Source organism: Xiphophorus hellerii, chromosome 5 (genome assembly GCF_003331165.1).
Source record: "Xiphophorus hellerii strain 12219 chromosome 5, Xiphophorus_hellerii-4.1, whole genome shotgun sequence".
Taxonomy (NCBI): domain Eukaryota; kingdom Metazoa; phylum Chordata; class Actinopteri; order Cyprinodontiformes; family Poeciliidae; genus Xiphophorus; species Xiphophorus hellerii.
The window spans coordinates 22,117,577-22,139,812 of NC_045676.1; the positions used below are offsets into that span (position 1 = coordinate 22,117,577).

Here is a 22,236-nt window from a genome sequence, read left to right on the forward strand (position 1 = left end):
AATTCTGGAGTGCATAAACTACAATCTCAATATTCTCCGCAGCAAGCAGATGGTGCCGACTCCCCATCGACTGCACAGGCATGAAACTCTTTCAGGTTCTTTTACTTGTTTTATCTGTTGCCCTCTTTCTAATGCCACCCTGGGCAACTGTCCACATGGCCCATACCAAAATTTACCCGTGCCCAGAAGGCATCATGACCAGGAGCCTGAACATCAACTTTAATCTGCTGGTTGTTTTCTCAGTTTACCTTTTATTTGAGGACTGAAGAAGGCGTTGATTGACAGGTGCAGCCAGCAGAGAGCTGAGGGTCTCAGCTGTGCAACTTGAAGCAAGTTTGCTAACCGGATTGACGACGAGTTTTGACAGCTAGCAATGGTACAACATTGTAAAAACAAAAACAAAAAAAGAAGCAGTAGTATGTTGTGTTGTTACTGTATATTAAATAGGGGGTGTGATCCTGCACAGCTACATTATACTTGGAACTGGGTTCAGATTCATTCATGCTTGGAAAAATTCCAAACATTTTCAAAAAATATCCTGAGTGTAGTAAAAAAAAAACAACAAACTTTTCTGTTGCACTTCTATTGTTTTAGAATGTCAGATAAATTGCAACTAAAGACAAAAAAAGTAATTTTATTTATTAATGGAGAAAAATTAACCAAACTGGCCTTTACCTGGTTGTGCTACTCTTGGCAGCAAGAAACAAATTCCTACTTTAACCGTTCACAGAAATAAAACATCCACAGCACTTCACAGTTCCCTCCAATTTTATTGCCACCTTTGCTAAGGAAGTATACCATAGAATAAATCACTGTTAAGTCTTGCTATTTGTTGCAGTTTTCGGACATTTTTTTCTTCCATCATCCATCTCACTTCGTTGTTTTAAAACATCTGTTCATATCACATATGTCAAGTGAGAAACCTTTTAGCTTCTTCCCCCCTTATAAAAATCAACATATCTGCCTAATCTGAGTCATGTTTGCTTCTCTTTCCCATTTTTAAGGGTAGCAATGACAAATGAGCTGCTCTTTTACACCAGTACTTGAGGTAAACAGGAAACATGAATTACTAATCAAAAGTTAACATGACTGATAAATGTAAAACCTCATGAACAAGATGATCCTTATCTTACTATGGGTCCAGCATTCGTATTATTTACAAATATTCCTCATCCACACCAGTTTTAAAGTGAAAATGTATCTTTTTATTGGTACCATACATTAATTATTAAGGGCAGAAACTAAGCAAATCAAAAAAATATATATCAAACAAAGATTTCTCTACAGGGTTTGGAGAAGGTACAAGTCACCATTCAAAGTCAATCATAAATTCAGCTGGAATCAATTCCCCCCCAAAAAAACAAAACATAAATGTACAAACCAATAACAGAGCTGTTCTCTATTGGACTTTACAGACTCAGCACTGTTACCAAAATATGCAGACTGTACTTAATGTTAAAATGGCTAGCGACACTGCTGGTTATAAACAAGACTGTACAAATAAGAGAAATTTAACATAAAACTCATTTAAAAAAAAAAAAAATCAAAAACAAAAGATTGTTTCTTAGCCAGTGATGAAACAGGAAGGTTACAGGGAAACTAAAAGCCATTGAGCACATTCACGTCGACATCAAGATGAGATACAGAAAAATTGTCAGGGATGCTGTGATTAATCAAAATACAAGCGTGAATTTTTTTAAAAATAAATAGAAAAAAAAAACAAAGAAAAATCATCTTTCCATGGCGCCATTGTACCCCCAGGGGTTTGTAATTTAATTTACACAAGTTTTATTTTAAAAAAGAGGAAGGAGGAAAGACAGCAGGGTGGAAGAGGGAACAGGTTCATGAGTGTTTTTTCTCCTTTTTCCTATTTTTGTTTCTTTACATTAGATCGGGATGGCTTTAGGTAAATCTAAGTAAGAATACATTTTATTACAGTCAGACAGAACTTTGCTACTACCTTAAATATACAAGCACAAATACACAAAAAATCCCCCCAAAAACAACAAAAAGACAAAATAAAAACATCCACACTAAATTATTTCTCTTTTATAAACATAAAAGATAAAAAAAAAAAAAAAAACAATATATTTTTGAAGGGGTAGAGGAGGATAAAAGTCCTGCGTTGCTCCTTGGTCTGTAGCTTTTCAGTATTGGTAGAAAATAAAAAAAAGTAATTGAAATGAAGGCGTTTAATACAAATAATAAAAAAAAAAAACATTCTAGGGAAATATATATACTGTATAAAAACTCTTAAAATGTGTAGCTGTGTGTGTGTGTGTGTTGTAAATGCTTTCCATTTGAAAGACTGCAATCACTGTAGTCTAATCAGAGATGGTTGGGGCACTGGGGGCATTCAGAATCCTTCAATCATGATCCTTACTATTAAGTGTGTATGCATGGGTGAGAATATGCATGGGTGAGAATATACATGTGTGTTATTGCCCTAGTGCCTCAAAGTAGCCTTCATACTAGTGTGTTAGTTTTGAAAACCGACGCTCGGTTCTGACCCGTCTGCTTCAGCAAACCCACAGATAAACACTTCAGGTTTTCTCTTCACACACACTTTCGCTCACACACGCAGGGTGGCGTATGCATCGGCAGAGCAGGCCATAATCCGGAGTCGTGTTTAGATGACGGGTAGAGACTCGCCACCGCTGCGGAGCCCCCACAGGCCCCGCCCACCCCTCCGTGCAGGCGTTTGGTCTCTGATAGGTTAGTGTACTTGGTTCTTGTGTGGAATAAATTCCTGCTACTTCTCGGTCGTGTCAACCCCTATCCCCATCCGGAAATGAAAACGAGCAACAGCAGACGGGGGCGTTTTGCGTAAAAAGTTGGAGGAGGGGAGAGAGAGAAAGAGAGAGAGAGAAACAGTGGTGGGACACAGTGCCTAAACATTTCTCTGGCTCAGTCAGAGGACAGACGGAGCTCCTTCAGGCTACCTGCGGTGTGAATCTGAGCGCTACAGCTGTGTTTGGTTTGCAAATCAGACTATGGACCAATTTGGCTGCAGTCATGGCTATAGAGGTAGGGTGGGGGGGCTGACAGAGGGGTCTGTATAGAGGTTATGGGGGGCCCGCCCCGGGGCTCTACTGGGACGCCTGCGAGGTGGGGTTGTCGCTCTTGCTCTCCTGGCTGGAAGGGGCCTTGTTGTTCCAGGGCGAGTTGGAGCCGAGTGCCGGAGAGTTGTTGAAGCTGTCCTCGTCATCGATGCCGTTGGCCGCGTCAAACTGCGTGTTCTCCAGCCTCGTGATCAGACGCTCGTCCTCGTCGCCGAACTCCCCGCCCATCAGGGTGGGCTCTCCCACCACCATCACGTCCTGCGGTCACGGCACAGGGCTTTGTTAGCAGGGAGTTTTGAGTTTTCCTTTGTAGTCTTTAAAATTTTTGCAATTCAAATTGAAACTACAAACCCCCAAAAAATTCAAAGTGGTGTTTGTATTTCTTTTAAGAGCTGATCAAACTGTGATCGTCAGCACAGTATCAATAAGTGCAATATAGCTTATACACACCCTATATACCTCACCGGCCCAAAAAAGCTAGGAACAAAATATCTTAAAAAAACAAAAAAGAATTCTCACCAAGTTTCCTGGCCGTTAGCAGACAGAAATAATTTTGGTAAATCTAAATAAGTTTGGTCTGATTCAACTTCGGACAGAGAGAAAAAATTTAATTATCTAACTATCTGGTTTCAACTATAAATAACGTTTTCCAAATTTAGACCTTAATCAAACTTTAGATTGCACTTTATTCCTAAACTGTGCAGTTTGGATATTAAGTACTTTCTAAACTTTGAGAACACCCAGCTGAGATTCAAACATTTTCAAGGATTTCAAGCACCCTTAATAGCCCTGTCTTAGGCTTTGCGTCCTAATTATACATTTTTAGAGACAAATGGGCTTTCCTGGCTCATAATACAGACGCATATAGATTTTACTGTCTGAGATGCCAGACCTCAGAGAGTGATGAGAACATTGTGATGATGGGGAAAATAACAGGAACAGAGTAGAGGAAATAGGGCTTAAGTGCAAATCAATATCACCATTGCTGTATTCCACAATGATATTGTGCAGGCCCTGTGTGTGTTTTTTCCTCTCTCTAAATGAACATATTTTTTAAAAACCTGTAGTAACCAAGCGCTGACACTAGGTGGCAACAATGTACTGACCGGAACTTGGCTGGACAGAGGGAAGCCGCTACCGGGGCTCTTCTTTTTGTTGTTGTTGTTGTTGTTGGCCCCGCCTCCGCCGCTGATGGTGCTGCCACCTGACATCTTACGCTTCCGCCTCTTGTTGGGGGCCTGTCTCGATGGCTCGGCTGTCGAGTCGGGAGAGAAAGCGACGGTTACGCAAATGTCAGGCTGATTGTACGTTTATGAATCTACACGGTTCGTCCGGTTTACCAGGCGGTGCCACCATCCTCTGCCATTTCTGGAAGAGGCAGGTCTTGAGGCAGTCTCTGGGGCTGAGACTGTATGTCTTGTGTCTGGACATCAGCTCCTGCATGGGCTCCAGAATAACACACAGCTGCAGCAGGGAACAGAACAGAAAGCAACAGGTTGACCAAGGGTGACGCAAAGTTTAATATGAACAGACATGTTTCTTATTGAAACAGAGAGTTTAAGCTACATTATTATTATTGAGCTGCAGAATAAATGAATCAAATCCATATTTTTAAGCAATCCAATTTTTCAATCAGACTCCTGCAATGAAACTGCACCGTACAAAGTGAACCTCTGAAAAAGCTTGAAATATTATTGTCACAAATTATACAAAATCAATTTGTCTGAATAAACAATTTACCTACAAAACAATTGAGTTTGCTTCAGAAACGCACTATTCAGAAAATAGTACATTTAAAATATAAGATTGAACCAGTTAACAGAAGTCATTTCATTCATTAGTAGACATTCAAAATATAAGTTTGATATTTCCATGCCACAAAATATATGATTTGTATTTATTAAGTGTATTGTTTATGATTTTGTTTGATGTATTTATTCTGTATGTTATTCATTAAGATACTGACATGATCTTTACATTTTAATAGGCTTTTTAAAAACATGGAAAGCAGTAGAATTAGTGCATCATTAAATCCAACATGAAGCCGAGATTCTAGTCTAAAGGATTCCTCAAACATTTATCTAAAGAAAAATGTAGCAGGAAGCTTAAGGAACTCATCGTGGCGCTGCTTTAGTTGAAAGGTTCAGAACAAAATAATTTTAAAATCTATGTGTAGACTAAAGATATTGCTACAGCTAAAGTAATCTAACTTATAGACTAGTAGCAGCAGCTTCAATATGTTCAAAAGTTTCTGCCAGGGTACTTTCCTACATCAACGTCAAGCAGCACATCTTATTCAGCTTTGCAGGTCTCTAAAGGCCATTTTCCTCATGAAACACCTCCTGCTACCATGTGTAGCACTTCAACTTTAATACCAAGTCAGAACCGTTTTAGTTTTTTTTAGTTATTTTGACTATTTTGCTCTATATATAGCTTCCCTGGTACACTGCTGCTAATGTTTTCATATACTTATTTATATAAAGCCAACATGCAACTCTGTCATTTAGTTGCATACCGATAAGTCTTTGGTAACAAAATGCAAAAATTACAAGCATAAATAGAAAACGACCTATTTATTTTGAAGGAAGTAATTCCATAATAGCTTTAAGGATTTTTCCATGATCCACAGCTTTATTTAATGCTAGTGAATGCACAGTGGTATTATTTTTTAAAATAGCAGCAAAAGACCAGCTGAATGTCTGTATTTCTGCCGCTGCAGCCTCTGCTCACTGACAGCCGGAGCAGGACTCGCACACAAACGCAGTGACCCGAGTTAAGACACAGACGGAGCTTTCTCAGTTCTTACCAAACAAAAAGCCGCAAGGTAAACGTCAAGACAGCCTCACAAAGAAGCATCCAGCAGGAGTTTGTCAGAACATCGTACAAATTAAGAAAATTACACTTAAAAACTTCCTGCTTCGCTCTGTGTGCTGCGGCTCTCTGAAACTGCTGAAACTTGGAATAACGTGCTGGTGAAGACAAAACTGTTGATCGCAAACCAAAAATAAAAAATAAAGAAACTGAGCTTTGTATTATTACTAAACCAGCAAGTACATCCCAACAGAAACAGGTTTGTTCTAGAAATCTCCTGTCATTTCAAATCGAGAACATAACAAAGATGCTCATTCTGAAGACACAAACAATCAAGTAGGCCTGGAACGATTAATTGCCCTAATGATTATTGAAATAATTGTCAACTAATTTAGTAATTGGTGAATCATTTGAGCATACAGACTCACAAAAGACCACAGGATTTTGCAGCATTAACCTGCTGATATTTTCGTCTATAAAAGTCAGCTTTGTGGTGCGAATCAAACGGAAAACAAAACAAAACAAAAGTGTGCCCTGGCTCCCCTTACCCGGAGGTAGTTGAGGGTGGAGTTTGACAGGCCACATCTTGTTATGTTTTTGGACAGCTGGTCAAGCATCTGTGGGTCTTGGGCCTGAAATGAGATTAAAAAACGATTTTAAACGACGCCCACCTTACGTATCCACGTGTAGCCCAGTCCCTCACTTACGTGCATGGCCAGTATACTGCGGGGGATGAGTTCACGGTGCTGTCTGATGCTGAAGTGCCACGTCTTTATCCGCATCATGTCATCAAACATGAACTCCAGGTACAAGCGGCCCTCTACACACACCTGCAGAGGTTCAGAGGACGGATTCAGCCTGCAAGGCCGCGAAGAAGGAAATCTCTCCTGACAAAACGTTACCGACGTACCTGTGTGAACATGGGCTTTCCATTTTGAGTGACCATAGTGCACTGATCACAGTCAAGGGAAACAAAGTTATTGTGGAAGGATTCCTTGGGATGTTTCAGCACGTAGTAGAGCTCCGTGGCCCCGCCCTCAAATATACTCCGGAAGTACCTTGGAATTAACGTCCGACCAATCGCTGGAGGAAAAAAAAACAGATGTGAAAAACATTCTTGGCTCATCTGTTGACCAGAAAACAGCAAAAGCTAATATATGCAGGTCCAATTTGAGGCACTGGTCTAAATGATGCTGTTATGCAACAGTTTGTTTGACGTTCCAATACAATAAATTGACAAAGAGCAGAAAAGGCTCCTTTGGTGTCTCCCCAAATAAACTGTATTAAACAAACAGAGAAAACATTGTAGATCTTGAAGCGGTGCATTATTTGCCATAGCAACACAAAAAGACGACACTCGCAGACATGCTGGTCAGTAAAACGCTGTAGATAAATCTCTGCTCCAACACAACTGTTTGAAATGCTTGCATCATCTCTTCCGCATGCAGGAGGCCGGCCCACGAGGAGAGGAATTTAACGCCACGCTGTTAAGATCTTCCAAACAACCAGTGGCTGGTTTGGTGTGTTTGGCCTCTAAAGCTGGGCTCACACTGTGTGATTTATGGCCTTTATCCATAAAAAAGTTGTTGTGAAAGAACCAGCAGAAAATATTTGAAATTTGCAACCAGTGACCTCTGGTTAGTCGGTCCAACGGAACTGAAAACAACTGAGCATCTAGATCTATCAAGGTCTTAAAACCACTGAATTGACACTGCTGGTCAGCTGGACAGAAAAAGGCCACTACATTTTTTTCCCCTCACAAGAAAAAGTAATTTGGTTGTCTGAAAAAATATGGAATTAAACACAGAAAGCCACGGTGTGGAAACTAAGTACCACACGCCTCCTATTATAGTATCTATTTTACCAGAAGACAACAAAAATCAAAGAAAAAACATTCAGTTCTGCGTTTTCCCAGCAAATTTCCAGTAAGCTTCATAGCGTAGCTGGCGCATTACATGCGTCACGGCCAAATGCTGGTGATTTGGTCAAATCAAATCCAGTCTTTTAAACTTCAGCAGAGTCCATGCCTCCACGAAGCAATCGTTTCTCAATAGCAAAGAGTCCAGATCTCTTTGTTCTGCGCTTGTTCTGAACAAAGCGCAGAACAAGGGCAGTTTTTTTGTTTTTAATCAGGCTAGTGTTTTCTTAATTTTATAGAGGTGGTTGCTTCTAGATCATGAGAACTAGCTGCCACATTTTTATTCTAACAATTCTTTTGTATACATATACTGGTATCACAATATTCACGTTGTCATATTGCAAGAATCTCCTAGCGGCTCACGCATAATAATAGACAGAGGTCAAATATCGGGGAAAAAAAGTACAAATCTCAAAGAAATGTACATTGTGAATGCTACTGTGACAAACATCTTATTGCTGCCTTTGCTTTGAACATTTCCCTGAACACCTCCCCTTCTAATAAGACGTGTGTCAACAACAGTGGTTGCATTCTCTGCTGAGCCTGTATCTGCTGTTATTAGTAGACTTGCAACTCTGTATTTTACATTCCACATTGTAGCAGAACAGAGGTTAATGCTCTCACACAGTGTGACATGTACCATAATAGTCTATAATTGCATAGATCATCATGAATATATAATTGAATCTGTAGTTATTGTGGATAACTAGAGGTTGTCGCTGAAAATGTTAGGGGTCGAGAATAGGGGCTCATTAGCAGACTAAAACTCAAGCAATGTTTGTTACTTACTGTAACGTTTGGGACCGTCTTCCAGACAGAAAGTAATGGTCAACATGGCATCATCTTCAAAGAATTCTGTAGTAAAAGCATCCCACCACAGGTTGTCACACTCCTAGAGGATAATTTGAAGAAAACGGCACACAAGAATTACCACAACTGTTTTTGTGTGCACTTCCAGGTGTGTGTTTGTGCATCCAGTTGGACACAAACCTCTGTCCAGTTCTGTAGTCGCTTGTTGAGCTCAAATATTCTGTAGTCTGTTTGGTTACCATATGGTGTGTGCCTCCTGAGTTACAGCACAAAAACACATGATGAATAAGGAAGCAGGGATGAAAATAAAGTACTTGTACATTCAAGCGTTCCTCTGACTAAATCTTAATTTAAAGGGGAGGATTTGACAGCTGCTGTAAAACACATTAACACACTACATTAACACAAGCTGAAGGGAACAGGAAACAGTGTTGGCTTACCCTATTCCTGGCTCCATGTATGAGGGCGGATACATCGGAGTAGGACTGGAAAACAAGAAGATTATTTTACTAAACTTTAGCTACATGGTTGTTCATCTTCACTAGAAAATATATGAGCAGAATTCAAAGAAAATATAATGAGCACTCAAATATCTTAACCTGTGTTTTATTAAAAAAAGAAACATGAAGCAGAAAATAGGTTTCTACACAATACATCCACAATATTAACAATTTCAAGAAAAAAAAAAGTTTTCTTCATTCGGCAGAAAAACTGCTTTTACTTCAGGTTCATAATTATTTCATTTTTCATCAAATTGGAAAAAAATGCTGTTTTTTTTATTACTATTTAATTAAATATCTTCTATACTCAGTTGTTGTTATAGATGCCATAAAACTGTAAAAACTGTTATAAAAGTCCCAAACGAATTCAAATTTAGAAGCTTTTTTCTGTCATTACAATGTTGACGTTTTGATGGGTATTTAATCATAAACACAACAAATGGCACAAATACTTTGAAAGCTGCATCTGGATGTTTAAAAGTCTAACCAGGAGTTGGTTTATCTTTTTGAAAAGATAGGCTTCCAAAATTAGCCTTTCACTTCCTTTTTAAATCAAGACAAATAGATATTATGTTCCACAGTCCAATAAATTTAGACTACTTTCTGAACACCAATTAAATTGCAGTCTGACTTAAGTTATTGCTTTGGTGATGAGTGATTACTCCACTAGCTAAATGACTAGAGGTGCACCAAGAAATCAGCTACAGTCCAGAATAAAAACAATTATACACCTGACTCACCTTTCTTTATCATACTATATAAATATTAACACAAACCAGACGTTTACACAAAAACGACAATGATGAGAAAGGTCACAACATCTCTAAACCAGAAACTACAGATTAATGTACATCAGACAAATACGAGTGCTATATGATTAAATCCCTGTTGTACTCTCTTGGTAAATACAATATGGTTCACAAAGTTACAAACACCAGCATTAGATATTTAAAACGCACAAAAGGGCAGGAAACTCACCCCACGTCTCTGTCCAGCATGGTGCCGGGGTGGAAAGGGGGGAAAGTGCTACCGTTGGGGGGCTCCTTGGGGGAGTACAGCTTGAATGACTTGGAGGAACAGCCTGGATGACATGAAGACACACAAGAGAGGAAAAACATAAATATCTGTGACAATAAAAAGGGAAGTAGACAGACTACAGCAGAGAATACGTAGAACAGTAACGCCCAATGCTCGGAGACAAAAGCTAAATTATTCCACAAGTCTTTGGTGCAACAATGTCTTCAGTACAAGTTGATTAACGGCCTCATCTGGTGTAGCAACACATGTGGACGTCAGCCCGACGCAGCAGGAACGTGTCCGTTTTAGTGACACAAAGACGGTGAAGAAGCATCCTCCTCCTCGCACATAAACTAATCCTCCGCCTCGCCACCATCTAATCTCCATGAAAACACCTCTAAATATAAAAATACCAGCAGACCATATGTCCTCGACACGAACACTCATAAAACAGGTTGATGTCTCTCCCAGACACAAACAGTTCCCATCCTTTTTTCTTTTCTTTTTTTACAATAACTGCCCAGCTCTGTCATAAAGACCATCCAGGCATGGCGGCGTAGGTGTCATGACCCCACGGTCACCATGGTGAGGCCCCTCCTCCTTAATGTCCCCCTGTCTTGTTACTATTGAACAGACATGCATCAATCAATTGAAATCCAAAATAGCCAACTTTCCCCTTAATCAGTTCTGATCAGGATTTTTTTTTTTTTTTGATATTCATTAAAACTAAGAACTCAACCAACAGGTGATGCACTTTTTTTTTTTAACCCCTCCATGGGGTATTTTTGTGGGCTCTAGAGTCCCTTTTCATGAAGTAGGCTGACAGGAAAGGGGGAAGGAGAGGGGGAAAGACATGCGGTAAACGTCGCCGGGTCCGGGAATCGAACCCGCAACAGCCGTGTCGAGGACTTGAGGCCGCCAAATGTGGGCCGCGCTAACCCCTACGCCTCCACGGCACGCCCAGGTGATGCACTTTTTAATCTACTGGAACAGCCCAGCCCATGTTTTTTCATCATGTTATAGTGTTGGAAGAAAAATGAAAACCTAAAAAAAAAGAAAAGGATTTTTTAATCACTATATAAACTGCTCTGTACCTTATGGAAATAACCAACTACTGGTAACAACACTCAGTTTAAATGTACATCTAAAATACAAACAATAGAATAAATACCCCTCAAGAAAGGGGCAAAAAAATGGCAGATTTTTCTGGCATCTGATCTGCCAAGCACCAATCACATCTGATTATGGGAAAACTGACCAACCGATTCATTGGTGCATCTGTAGAGTAAGTAATTGTAAAAAATAAGATACTAATGTGAAATTCAAGTACAAACAACAAATTAAAACAAACAAAAAGAACACTTCTTTCCTAGTTTAAGTTAGCAGTAAAACTCTCAAGAGTCAACATTGTTGTTTGAAAGGATGTGTATTAGTTTTCCCTTAAACTATTCATTCAGATTTGTCAATTAAAGATAACAATCCCATGAATGTAAAGCAGGAGTAATGGCAGTCAAGTATGCACACTATGTGTATTGTAGACTCCAGAGAGCATGTGGAGAAAGTTAGGAACCTAAAGGTAAACAAATAGGCCTTTTAAAACAGGTTTCCCCATCTTCAGCTAGGAAGAAAAGCAATAAAACACTCATTCATCTGTAGCTCTGTCTGCTCTTTAAGGAACAACAAGCAGTTTGGATTGCAACACCACGATATAGGCTGGATGCACCGCCAGATAAATAAATAAATAAATAATCAATGGTTATGTGTCCATTAGTTGTTGAAAGCTCCATTAGCTCCTCTCCTCTCCTGTTAGCGGTTAATGACAGTCAGTCACAATCGCATCAGCTGGACTCCACTTCCTCCACTGGGAATCATGCTCCTCTCTCTTTTACAAGCAAACAACACATTACATACGGTTTATATATACATACTATACATGTCCATGTGTTTTGCATAAACTATGTAGTCAAACTTCAACCTAAACCCTACTCCAAAGAGGGGTGGAAGCCTTAAACAGTTCAGATTTAATAGCATTGATCTCCTGTCACCAGAATAACTACCATCACTCCTCACTTTTTATTTTCCTTAGATTGGTTTCGTCACAGGCGGCCACTGTGGTTTCTACTAGCGTTATATAGGAGAAACCAAGCAAACTACCCAAGTCATACACTTTTATATGTCTTCTCATCATTTTTGTTACACTTTATGCGTCTGTAATGCATGTTTCAACCTTACGCTGCCGAAACATTTCACTGTAAAGTTACAAGAATTGGTTACAAAGGCAATTAGAGAGGCAGCCATCGCATAATGTTAGCACTTAGCCGCCAGCTAAGCTACGCTACAAGACGTACATGCGAGAAAACTGGGAATATATGCAAGAAAAGATCAAACCTATATATTTGTACCAAATGTAAGGTTCGTTTAAACACCAAGTTATAGAAGAGAAATAAGCCTGACACCTTCCACAACTACAACACTGCCTTGCAGGCCTTTGACGGGCAGGCTAGTTTAGCCGTTAGCAGATAGCCTTTTGGCTAACGCCTTGACGTTATATTCCTTCTCTACGGCAAATCTCCTATTAAATGGCGATAAATTTCCACCGCGAGTGCTCGTTAACCATATTTAATTGCACTAGGAGTCGCGTTTCACAGTAGGAAAACTGTCTTTCGGCGGAAAAGTGACCTTTTACCTGCGAAGAAGTCCAATCAGAAAATTGATGTTTACAGATCCGTGATGATAGACCGTGTGTACGCTCCGTGCGTAAAAACGGATAGGCCCGCAGGACGCAACGTACCCACACAACAATACGTCCTCTCCCAACAGGATCAATAAAAAATCTCCTCAGACCGAGAGACAACAGCGGAATAAGGCCGAAATTGCGGGAGTCGGTAGTTTTATGTTTTGTCCCGCATGAGGCCTTGTCCGTGGACTGGAGCCTGCTGTGGGTTTACATACGGACCCCGATGAGCCCTTTGTTCACGGGAGGACATGAACAATAGCTGTAGGCCCTCCTCCTTTCCGTCTGCAATGCATTTGCTCCTCTCTTCTCTGCCCAGCACAGTCTGCCACCCTCTCCCCCCGTTTTTTCCTTCCTCTTCTTCTTCTTCTTCTTCTCCTCCTCCTTGTCCACCACCACCCCCTTTAATGCACAACTGCACATAAAGGTTGTCTGGTAAGCATTTTTCCCCTTCCTCCTCCCTGCATCCCATCTCTTCCTCATAACTGACACAGATGAGAATTGGCCTAATGCAGCTGACTGGAAATTTGTGTGGAAACAAAGATCATGTTGACTGCAAAGTGGTTTTCATGTTTGCCTAATTAGTGCACATCAGCTTGCTCCTAACAGCCGAACTGGGACAGCCGGAGAGCCCTGGCCATACACAGTGGGCTCATTCAGTGTGATGCAAGCACTGCTGATGCAGCAACACGATCAGTCTGAAGAAGATTAAGATCTTCTAAACTTTCACAGAAGGTATGAGACCGAAGCGGTTTGAATTAATTGCGTTTTAAAGTTTGTACACTGAACTGTCTCCAAGGTGGACAACCCAGATCCATCAACAGGGTAAAAGCAAGTTTAAAGCAAGTTTCTGCTCAGACTGCAGACACACACATGCATGCACACCCACGTTAATGAGCACACACACGTACAAAGATGCTAAGCCAAAAGGAGAATCCCACAGGCTTCTAAATCGGCTTAAATCGCCTCAATTTATAATCAGATATTCAGATCACAGGCAGCGAGATCCCACCCATATGGCCAAGGTTGAAATATAAAAAGAACAAGTAGAGTCAGACTAAAGCCAACAATTTTCTACATTTTTATGCCTCCTAATCTTTACAGATGCAAAACAGCACAAATGTCTTGGGCCACCTTTCATTTCTGTATCTAACAGGTTTGTAAAGGGAGATGTAGAAGAAAATACACAGCGTATTATAAGACCTTCCGTTTGTTCATCCATTGTTTTCTGCTCACCTAGATCCATTCACAAGAGTGAGGTTCCAGCAGGAAAGCAATGACATCCCTCTCCTCAGCAACACTCTCCAACTCAGTCAGGGTAATCCCTTTGCTTTTCCTGGTATAAAGTCCCTACAGTGAGCTCTGGGTCTGCCCTGGAGTCTGCTTCAAGTTGGTGCACCCAGAAAACTTCCAGGTGGCATCCTGATCAGATGTCTGGACCACCTCTACTGACTTCTTTGGATGCGCAAGAAGAGGTGCACACAGTAACACCGTCAGCCACATATCCCATTTTTGCTACCAGACAGAAAGAGCTTAAGGCTAGACGCTGAAATTGCCTTCATATTTACAGGCATATGCATGGTTGAATTTAAAGACAGAGGGTGTAATAGTTGTGAAATGTTCTGTACACTTTTAAAAAAAAAAAGTAACAGATATGTGACCAACGTATGTATTTAGTATTTTATATAGTAGGAGTACACTCCTGCTGTTGATCCGTCTGCTACCAGTTGTTGAATACAGGGTGATTTGATCTGCAGTGAATGGTATAGAAATGAAAGGTAGATCTCTTAAGGCTGAGCCCTGCCACGCCACAGAGTAAGCTCATCACTGCTGCTTTCGGACTGGTAATTCAACAGCTTTGCCCTTTGCCTTAGCTCTCTCTTCACCGCTACAGAACAGAGCGCTGCAGTGTTACAACAGATGAGGTCCCAGTCCATCTATCCATTCCCTGCTCCATCATATGTCGCTCGTGAACAAATCGGCGAGATACTCGAGGCAGGATGGAGCAGCCAGTAAAGAACCATGGACTCCGATTTAGAGGTACTGACTCTCATCCTAGCCTCTGCTCTGTTAGCTAAGACACCTACATTAAAAACTGAAGGACATGGCCTGAGGAAGCCATTAGAACCAAAACATCTGCAATAAGCAAAGATGAGAAGATGAGAACATGAAGTTTGCATGTCCAGACACTTTCCATGACTACAGTTTCAGATCCTGTCAGTGGATGCTCCAAGCAGGACCAGTGATGAAGGAAAGCCACGTGGAAAACAAGCTCAACTTTGTGCCGGCACAGATCCTGCTTTAGTTACACAGTTAGCAGATAGCCTTCAAAAATTATTTTTCAAAACAGTGGTTTTACCCTTTTTTTCTTTTTTTTTTTACTCATAGCTTTTTTCTGAAGGAGAACGCTGAATAATCTATTTTGTTTTGGGTCTATTTTTCCTGTCGGTGTGATCTACACTAGTCTGGTAAAAACCAGCCCCTTGTTCTACTCTTTACTTCGTTCAGAGGGTCTGGACTCTTGGCTAGTGAGAAATGATTTTTTGCTGGAGGTGTGGAGTCTGTTGAAGTTTTAAATTTGACCCAATTGCTAACATTAGTAAGTGACGCATAAAAAGCATAATGAAATCTGCTATAAAACCTGCGCTGTAAACAACCATCTGCCACTGGGAAGAGAGAAGTGCTGAACCAGACGGCTGTTAAAGTCAATTCAATATTTAGAAACACGGTCTGCATGGCTTTGTTCACTACGTCCTCTGTTGCCATTGCTAAAACTACAGGCAGAGTTCAATTCTAAAGAAAATCAACATCATCGTTCACAACTTCACCTTCTGTTCGCTGATCGGCCCGGTTGAAATTCTACCAGGGAAATCCAAGTCAATGGGAGAAAGTCCAGACAGAGCAGTGAAGGAAGATGGCAATCAAGCGAATTTGCATATAAAGGCAATGGCCAGGTTAGATCCACACTGCTTCAAAAATGTTTAGCTCCAGCTTAAGATATTCAGTTTAATTTACCTTGGAAGTTGGGAGTTAGATGTAGGAATAACACCAACCATGTTCCTGCTGAAAATCTGTAAACAAATGGGGAATTTGCTAATTGTTGCATGAGCCCTTGGCCCCTTCATCTACACGATTATAGGTTGTATAGTTTTAAGACTGACAACGTATTCATGAAAATACAAGCTATTAGTGGTGTAAAGAAACAGCCTTTTAATGCAGCTGTTTGTATGAGATTTTAAAGCTGGAGTTGGTGAGAGACTTCTGGCTTAAGGGAACTTTTCTCTTAGATTCTCTGAACTTTAAAAATAATGTTTGTTTTTGCTATCAATGAATTCTTTGAATACTTTAGAAAATATCTTGAATCACTGCCATAAGATGTTTCAATATGCAGGACAAATAATCAAACATTTCTTTCTGCATTTATTTTCTATTGAAACACGTGTAAGTCGCCCTTACACCACGACACATCTGCCACCATGTTTTACACACTGCTCATTATTTTATACACATTAATAATAATTTGAATCAGACATGCCACACTCGTATTCTTCAGCCCATATTACAGGGTTGCTAAAGGTTTTACATCTAATTGTTGCATAATTAGGTCACCATCCTCCTGAGACTCTTTCTGACGAGGTTCTGACAAATAATTGATGCATCAGTTTCCAGGTCAGATGTCACATTTTTGAAGCAGCTTTTTCCTTTCTGACTTCCATCGACATAGCATAACATAACATAACATACCTATTAGACAGTGATGTAAGGAACTCCGATAGCTTTTCAGTCCTGTCCCCCAGCATTTTGACCTCAACATTTTTCCTTTTCTTAACATAATATAGACTTTAACAGAGCTTTTGGGCAACAGATGCTTGAGAATCATCAAAACTACAATTAATGTCTGTCTGCTTTTTCATCCTTGACAATCTTTGTGAATGCAAACAAAGAACAGATAACTAAACATAGATTTTTGTTAAAATAAAAACATAGAAAGTGCTGAAAAATGATAAAACTGACTCATCAGTTGAGCTTCGGTAATTTTCTTATATAAATTAATAGACGAGAGCCGGGTGGCTTAATAAGGAAAATACTTAGTTTTGGAGACCAGCCTCAAAATAAAACTCAAGCCAAAGAGAACAACTTTAAAAGATTATAAAAACTCTTTGAGAGCCATGGTTTAAAGCAGAAAACTAGACATTTGCAGGAATGATTTTATGCATGCCAAACAAAAATGATTCATTTCACGTTAGAAAAGATCTCATTGCGTTTACCCACCAAATGATTTTCATCTTTTGGCTAAATACTGGAAGAAGCTGCTGGAATCAGAATTTTATTTTAGCCATTTACTAATTCAATTAAATTCAGTTTATTTATAAAGCGACAGTTCACAACACATCACCGCAAGGTCTTTTTGCGGTAATGAAAAAGAAAATTCATCCCAACCTGACATATTCCAAGCCAAGCACATCCTTTCCAAGTGATCCTATCTATCAAACAATGTAGTTCAGCTTATTATTCAAATTGGTTAATTTTTTTTTTCTCTAAGGAAATCCAGTAGACTGCATTGAATCATTGACTTGCAGCTATCACTTCTCGTGGATGAGCTCACACTGGCGACAGTCAATGCAAGCGTTAAATTTGCTGCAATCACTCATACTGAGCATGCAATTAAATCTCTGTGGAGAGCGTCACTGTGTGGTCTGGCTTTTACCACTTGTGTTGTCCAACTGTATAAGCGTGGTTATAAATAATGCTGAACAATCACTTGTTGACGATGACACATTTAGGATGACCACTGCTTTAATTGACTAATGCAGCAATGAGTTACAGTTGCGTAAATCTGTTTCTTAAAAAAAAAAAAAAAATAGTGGTTCAAGAATAAACAAACAAAAATGCATTTGTTCTGCTCACGAATGTTTTTATTGCTACTGGTTTAACTCATCTTTATAATTTTGCTCTCCAGATTTCTTTTTTGTTCTGTTTTAGTTCCATTTATTGTAAGGAGTTGTTAGCAAAGACGCTAACATTACCTATGGATAAATACAAAAATCACACTGAAACCTGTTTTAGAGCATAAAGAGTACATTTTCACTAGTCCAAGAAACAGAAAGCAATTTATCCTCAACATTAGGAGACCAAATGACTTAGTTTTAATAAGGGAATTGTGCCAGACCCTCTTTATTTTGGATCTAGTTGTTCGTCAGATCTATGAGACTTCCTTTCTCTAATATATATACTATATATATATATATATGTATATATATGTATATACAGTACAGACCAAAAGTTTGGACACACCTTTTAATTCAATGAGTTTCCTTTATTTATGACTATTGACATTGTAGATTCACACTGAAGGCATCAAAACTATGAATAACACATGTGGAAATATGCACTAAACAAAAAAGTGTAAAACAACTGAAAATACCCCTTATATTCTAGTTTCTTCAAAGTAGCAACTTTTTGCTGTGATTACTGCTTTGCACACACTCTGCATTTTCTTGATGAGCTTCAAGAGGTAGTCACCTGAAATGGTTTTCACTTCATAGGTGTGCCCTGTCAGGTTAATAAGTGGGATTTATTGCCTTATAAATAGTCATGAAAATAAAGAAAACCCATTGAATTAGAAAGGTGTGTCCAAACAGTTTGGACACAACTGTGTGTCCAAACTTTTGGTCTGTGTTGAGTACAGACCAAAAGTTTGGACACACTTTCTAATTGAATTCAATGAGAAGGTGTGTCCAAACTTTTGGTCTGTACTGTATATATATATCCAACTGAATAAGCATGGTTGTAAATAATAACAAATAATTCCAGAATAGCAGGTGCAAATGAAAAATCAAACCATGTATTAAACATGTAAAAATAACATGTACACATGTGTGTGTGTACATTTAATTTTGTTGCATTAAAATAATTGTTTCTGTTCCAGTAGGGAAAAGCAAATGTTACCTAAACTTAAAAAACAGGTTATATTTGACCTGAGCACAGTATACAATTTTACCTTTGTGTATAAAACAAATATATATATAACAAGTTGCGGTGTTACTCATTTACAGAGGATAATCTGCTCGAAGCCTCGTCTCTCACCCGACCAGCAGCAGCAGAAGCTCAAACTGACTTTATGTTTGTTGCTTCTGACCAAAGTAAGCCTGTTTCATGAGCACTTCACAGCTCACAAGCCTCCTGTCAGTCCTTTGGCAGCATCTTTGTGAGTCTAGCACCAGGGGAGCTGTAGTCAATAGTAGCTCAGAGTGTCTGTTGCGGGTGACTTATGTGGATTTGCCTATCTTACATTCACTGGCCCCTGTCACCATGGAAACTCGAGCAGTCTACACCGACACAACCGGAGAGCGGCTAAGAAACCCATGGAAATGGACACACAAGAGTTAATCCTGTGTGAGTCTGTGTGTGAGTGTGTGTGTCTCCAAAGCTTCCCCATTGAAATGGTACATGATGGGGTTAATCCCCGCTGCGTGTGGATGTGTGTGGATGTGTGTGTGGATGTGTGTGCAGCGGAGTGATGGAGAGGAGGTGGGGGTGGGAGGTGTGCCGGGATAAGGCTTGAAGGGCTTACACACACCGTCTCTTTCGCTCTCAGGCATAGGGTCGGCCTTATCTTCAGTCAGCACCCCAAGCAGCGAGGCACACACACACACACACTGACGCCTAACCTTCATTTCACCAGCTACACTTCCAGCTGCACAGTCACACCTAAAGCCATAAATCCATGTCTGTGAAGTGATTAAAGCTGGCACAAGTTGGTGCTGAATAACCAGGAATAATCAAATAACCGTGCTGGAATGGGCTGAACTTTTTTTTTCTCTACTGCTCTGGTTGATAAGACAAACTAAAGTTAAATACATCTGATGTTTTTCAGGTGTTTTTTGCTTACAAATCAGGAACGAGAAGGACTATGAGAACAAGGAAGGAAAAAAACAAACGAAACCTTACCTCCTTCGGACTCAAGCTGCTCTGACATCGCCATTTTGTCACCTACAAATGCACTTTCACAGCTATACCCAGATCTGACTCAGGCGCTGTGTTTTCATGCCTCTCCCACTCTCTGATATCTCCCATGTCCAGACTGTCAGGCTCAGGGGCACATCAAAGGGGGAGCGGGGGGTGCCTAAAGTGTCCATGTGCGTGTGCCACTGGGTGTTGATGTGCGCGCGCGTGCAGCCACGTGCAAATGTGTGCAGCATGCCACTTCCACTTGCTCGTCAACAGGAAACTGAGCGCCACATGCATCTGCCCAACTTCTGATAACAACCGTCCCCGTCGCCCTCCCCTCAGCTGGGATCCGAGGACAGCCTCGTGTTGGTTCTGTCTGCAGGAGACTGTCCTGATTAATCTGATCCGAGCCGACTTCTGCTAACCGCTGTTTTTTCCGTTTCTTTCGTTCTTTGACCATTACGAGTTGCTAATGGTCAAACAGGACATTTCTTTCCTCAAGTGCGGCGACCCCTTCAAACACGCTCCCAGATTATCCCGCTGCTCCACACGAGAGATATCTTCTCTGGTAATCTTCTTTCGCTGGTTGGCGGGTATCAGAAGTTAAACATTCAGCGACTTAAGTTCTTCACTTTTACTAAATAAGACGAAGAAACAAAATCTCTAATGTGGAATTCATCACTGATGAGTAGAGTAAACACTTTTAGGGTAAAAGCAATCAACCTGTGATCAGACTGTGAAACCTGATACTCACTTTGGGCTTGCAGATTTCTTAATTCATTCATGTATCATTACCGTAATATTAGAAACATTCTATCAAAATTCAAAGTAAATAAAATCGTTGTAGCAAAATCGCGATGAGTTTCATTTCATTATTTTTACTACACGTAGTAAAAAGAATTCTGAATATTTCTGAGATTTATTTATTTTTTACCATTTACCAACGTAAACATGCAATAAAAAATTATTTTGTGAATAATCATACTAAGATCTTTTTCATAATAATTAAATTAAGTAAAGAAACACAAAACAAACAAAACCTGACAGGAGAGGAAGCAGAGGGAATTTTAGATGGCAAAAAATCATCGTCCAAAATAATTAAATGCTTAACTTTTATCCAAGCATTACAGGCTTCAAGTGTTTAAGGAAAGAGATTTCTTGGCTTATAACTCTGAGTTCAGAAACCACTGAGCAGAGGAAACAAAAATTTGTTATTAACAGCCACTTTTTGATCAATGAGTCCAGAATCAGTCTCACAGTGTTTCAGCTCGGCTGATGGTAAAACCTCTTCCAGATTTCCTCTAAAACCAGGTCAGGACTTTGTCTGATTAGAAAGTTCTGTTGCAGAGCAACTTCTACTGATTGAGTCCGGAGACGCAGGGCTTCAACTGGTTTACGGTCTTCCTGCAACCTTTGGAGCGTCAGATGACGGATAAAGACATGTCCAACTATTATCTACCTCTGGAAAGCCACACTGGGCCAATGAGTTCACCAACATCACACCAAAGCACCCGCGGTTCTGGTTCAGTTCGCTGCATGACTTGATGATTTCCTCATTATGAATCAGGAGCAGAGTTGAACATAAAGAAAGAACGCTCTCGAAGAAAATAGAGGAGGAAAATCAAAACTCTGAACTTCACTCAAAAATTAGACGAAAGTAAGAAAGCGTTTGAAGCAAGCAAAAAAAAAAAACAATCTCAAAAGGGCAATTAGACCTCAGCTCACCACGGCACCGTCTGGGGAAGGAGTCGTCATGAGAACTTGATCAACCAATCAGAGAGAAGCCATATTGTGGGTTGTAGGCAATGAGAAAATTAAATGTATTAACATTTCAGTGACATCTTTCAAGCTCGATTCTGAGTCCGTGATGTAATTTTGAAAGTAATAATTCTTTGAAAATGTTGAAAGAAACTTTGAGATGTTTTAGGAATAAGATACTTAAAATTGATGAAAATACTGATATTTCGAAGGCTTTGGATGCCATTGGATGAAACTCTGCTGTGACTAAAACTAAAATTCAACAAGATAATTTTCAAAGGTCATGGTGAGAATAGTTAAAGTCAGCAAAAGGTGAGATCTGGTGTGCTTGAATAAATGGCTGAAATATATTACAGGCCAATGTACAGATATTTTTGCAGTGCTGTTGTTTCTGTGGTTTTGCTCCCGTTAATGTCTGGCTGCTCTGTTCCATTAGCGTTAATGCACTGAACCAATAAGTCGACTCTCTTTACTCCATAATAAGCCTGAGTGAGCTGTGTAATTATATTTATTCAAAAAACCCAAAGGAAAAATGTTTCAAAAAACCAAACACATCACGATGTAAAGAAAGCTGGTAATTTATTCTGGTTGCTAAACTTCAGCAACTTTGAGAACATAGTACATCAAAGCTAAAACTTTACAAACCCTTTAAAATCAAGGATTTATTTTAGTATG

At 39.8% G+C, this 22,236-nt stretch overlaps 1 protein-coding gene and 2 long non-coding RNA genes across 3 annotated transcripts; 2 read left to right on the forward strand and 1 right to left on the reverse strand.

Annotated features, from left to right (window-relative positions):
* Positions 1-3,089: 3,089 nt before the first annotated feature.
* ldb1b (LIM-domain binding 1b) lies at positions 3,090-19,910 on the reverse strand. The gene is made up of 11 exons (XM_032563093.1): positions 19,804-19,910; positions 10,080-10,182; positions 9,042-9,086; positions 8,782-8,857; positions 8,581-8,683; positions 6,784-6,956; positions 6,581-6,703; positions 6,422-6,505; positions 4,403-4,526; positions 4,169-4,317; positions 3,090-3,320 (listed from the first exon to the last, which is right to left on the reverse strand). The coding sequence occupies exons 1-11, from the start codon at positions 19,835-19,837 to the stop codon at positions 3,090-3,092; spliced, it is 1,245 nt and encodes a 414-aa protein (XP_032418984.1). The 5' UTR covers positions 19,838-19,910.
* Positions 10,153-11,173, forward strand: LOC116720069 (uncharacterized). Its single transcript, XR_004339309.1, has 2 exons — positions 10,153-10,863; positions 11,083-11,173. It is a non-coding gene; the product is annotated as an uncharacterized LOC116720069 (long non-coding RNA).
* Positions 19,911-20,014: 104 nt separating the features above from the next.
* On the forward strand, positions 20,015-21,928 carry LOC116720070 (uncharacterized). The gene is made up of 2 exons (XR_004339310.1): positions 20,015-20,371; positions 21,151-21,928. It is a non-coding gene; the product is annotated as an uncharacterized LOC116720070 (long non-coding RNA).
* Positions 21,929-22,236: the final 308 nt, after the last annotated feature.

Bases quoted from the DNA above. Each gene is read 5' to 3' on its own strand.
- ldb1b (XM_032563093.1), bottom strand. From the start codon at position 19,837: ATGGCGATGTCAGAGCAGCTTGAGTCCGAAGGAG. The intron at 8,684-8,781 runs GTTTGTGTCCAA...ATTATCCTCTAG, and splicing joins GACTACAGAACTGGACAGAG to GAGTGTGACAACCTGTGGTG. The intron at 4,318-4,402 runs GTAAACCGGACG...CCGACTCGACAG, and splicing joins GAGGATGGTGGCACCGCCTG to CCGAGCCATCGAGACAGGCC.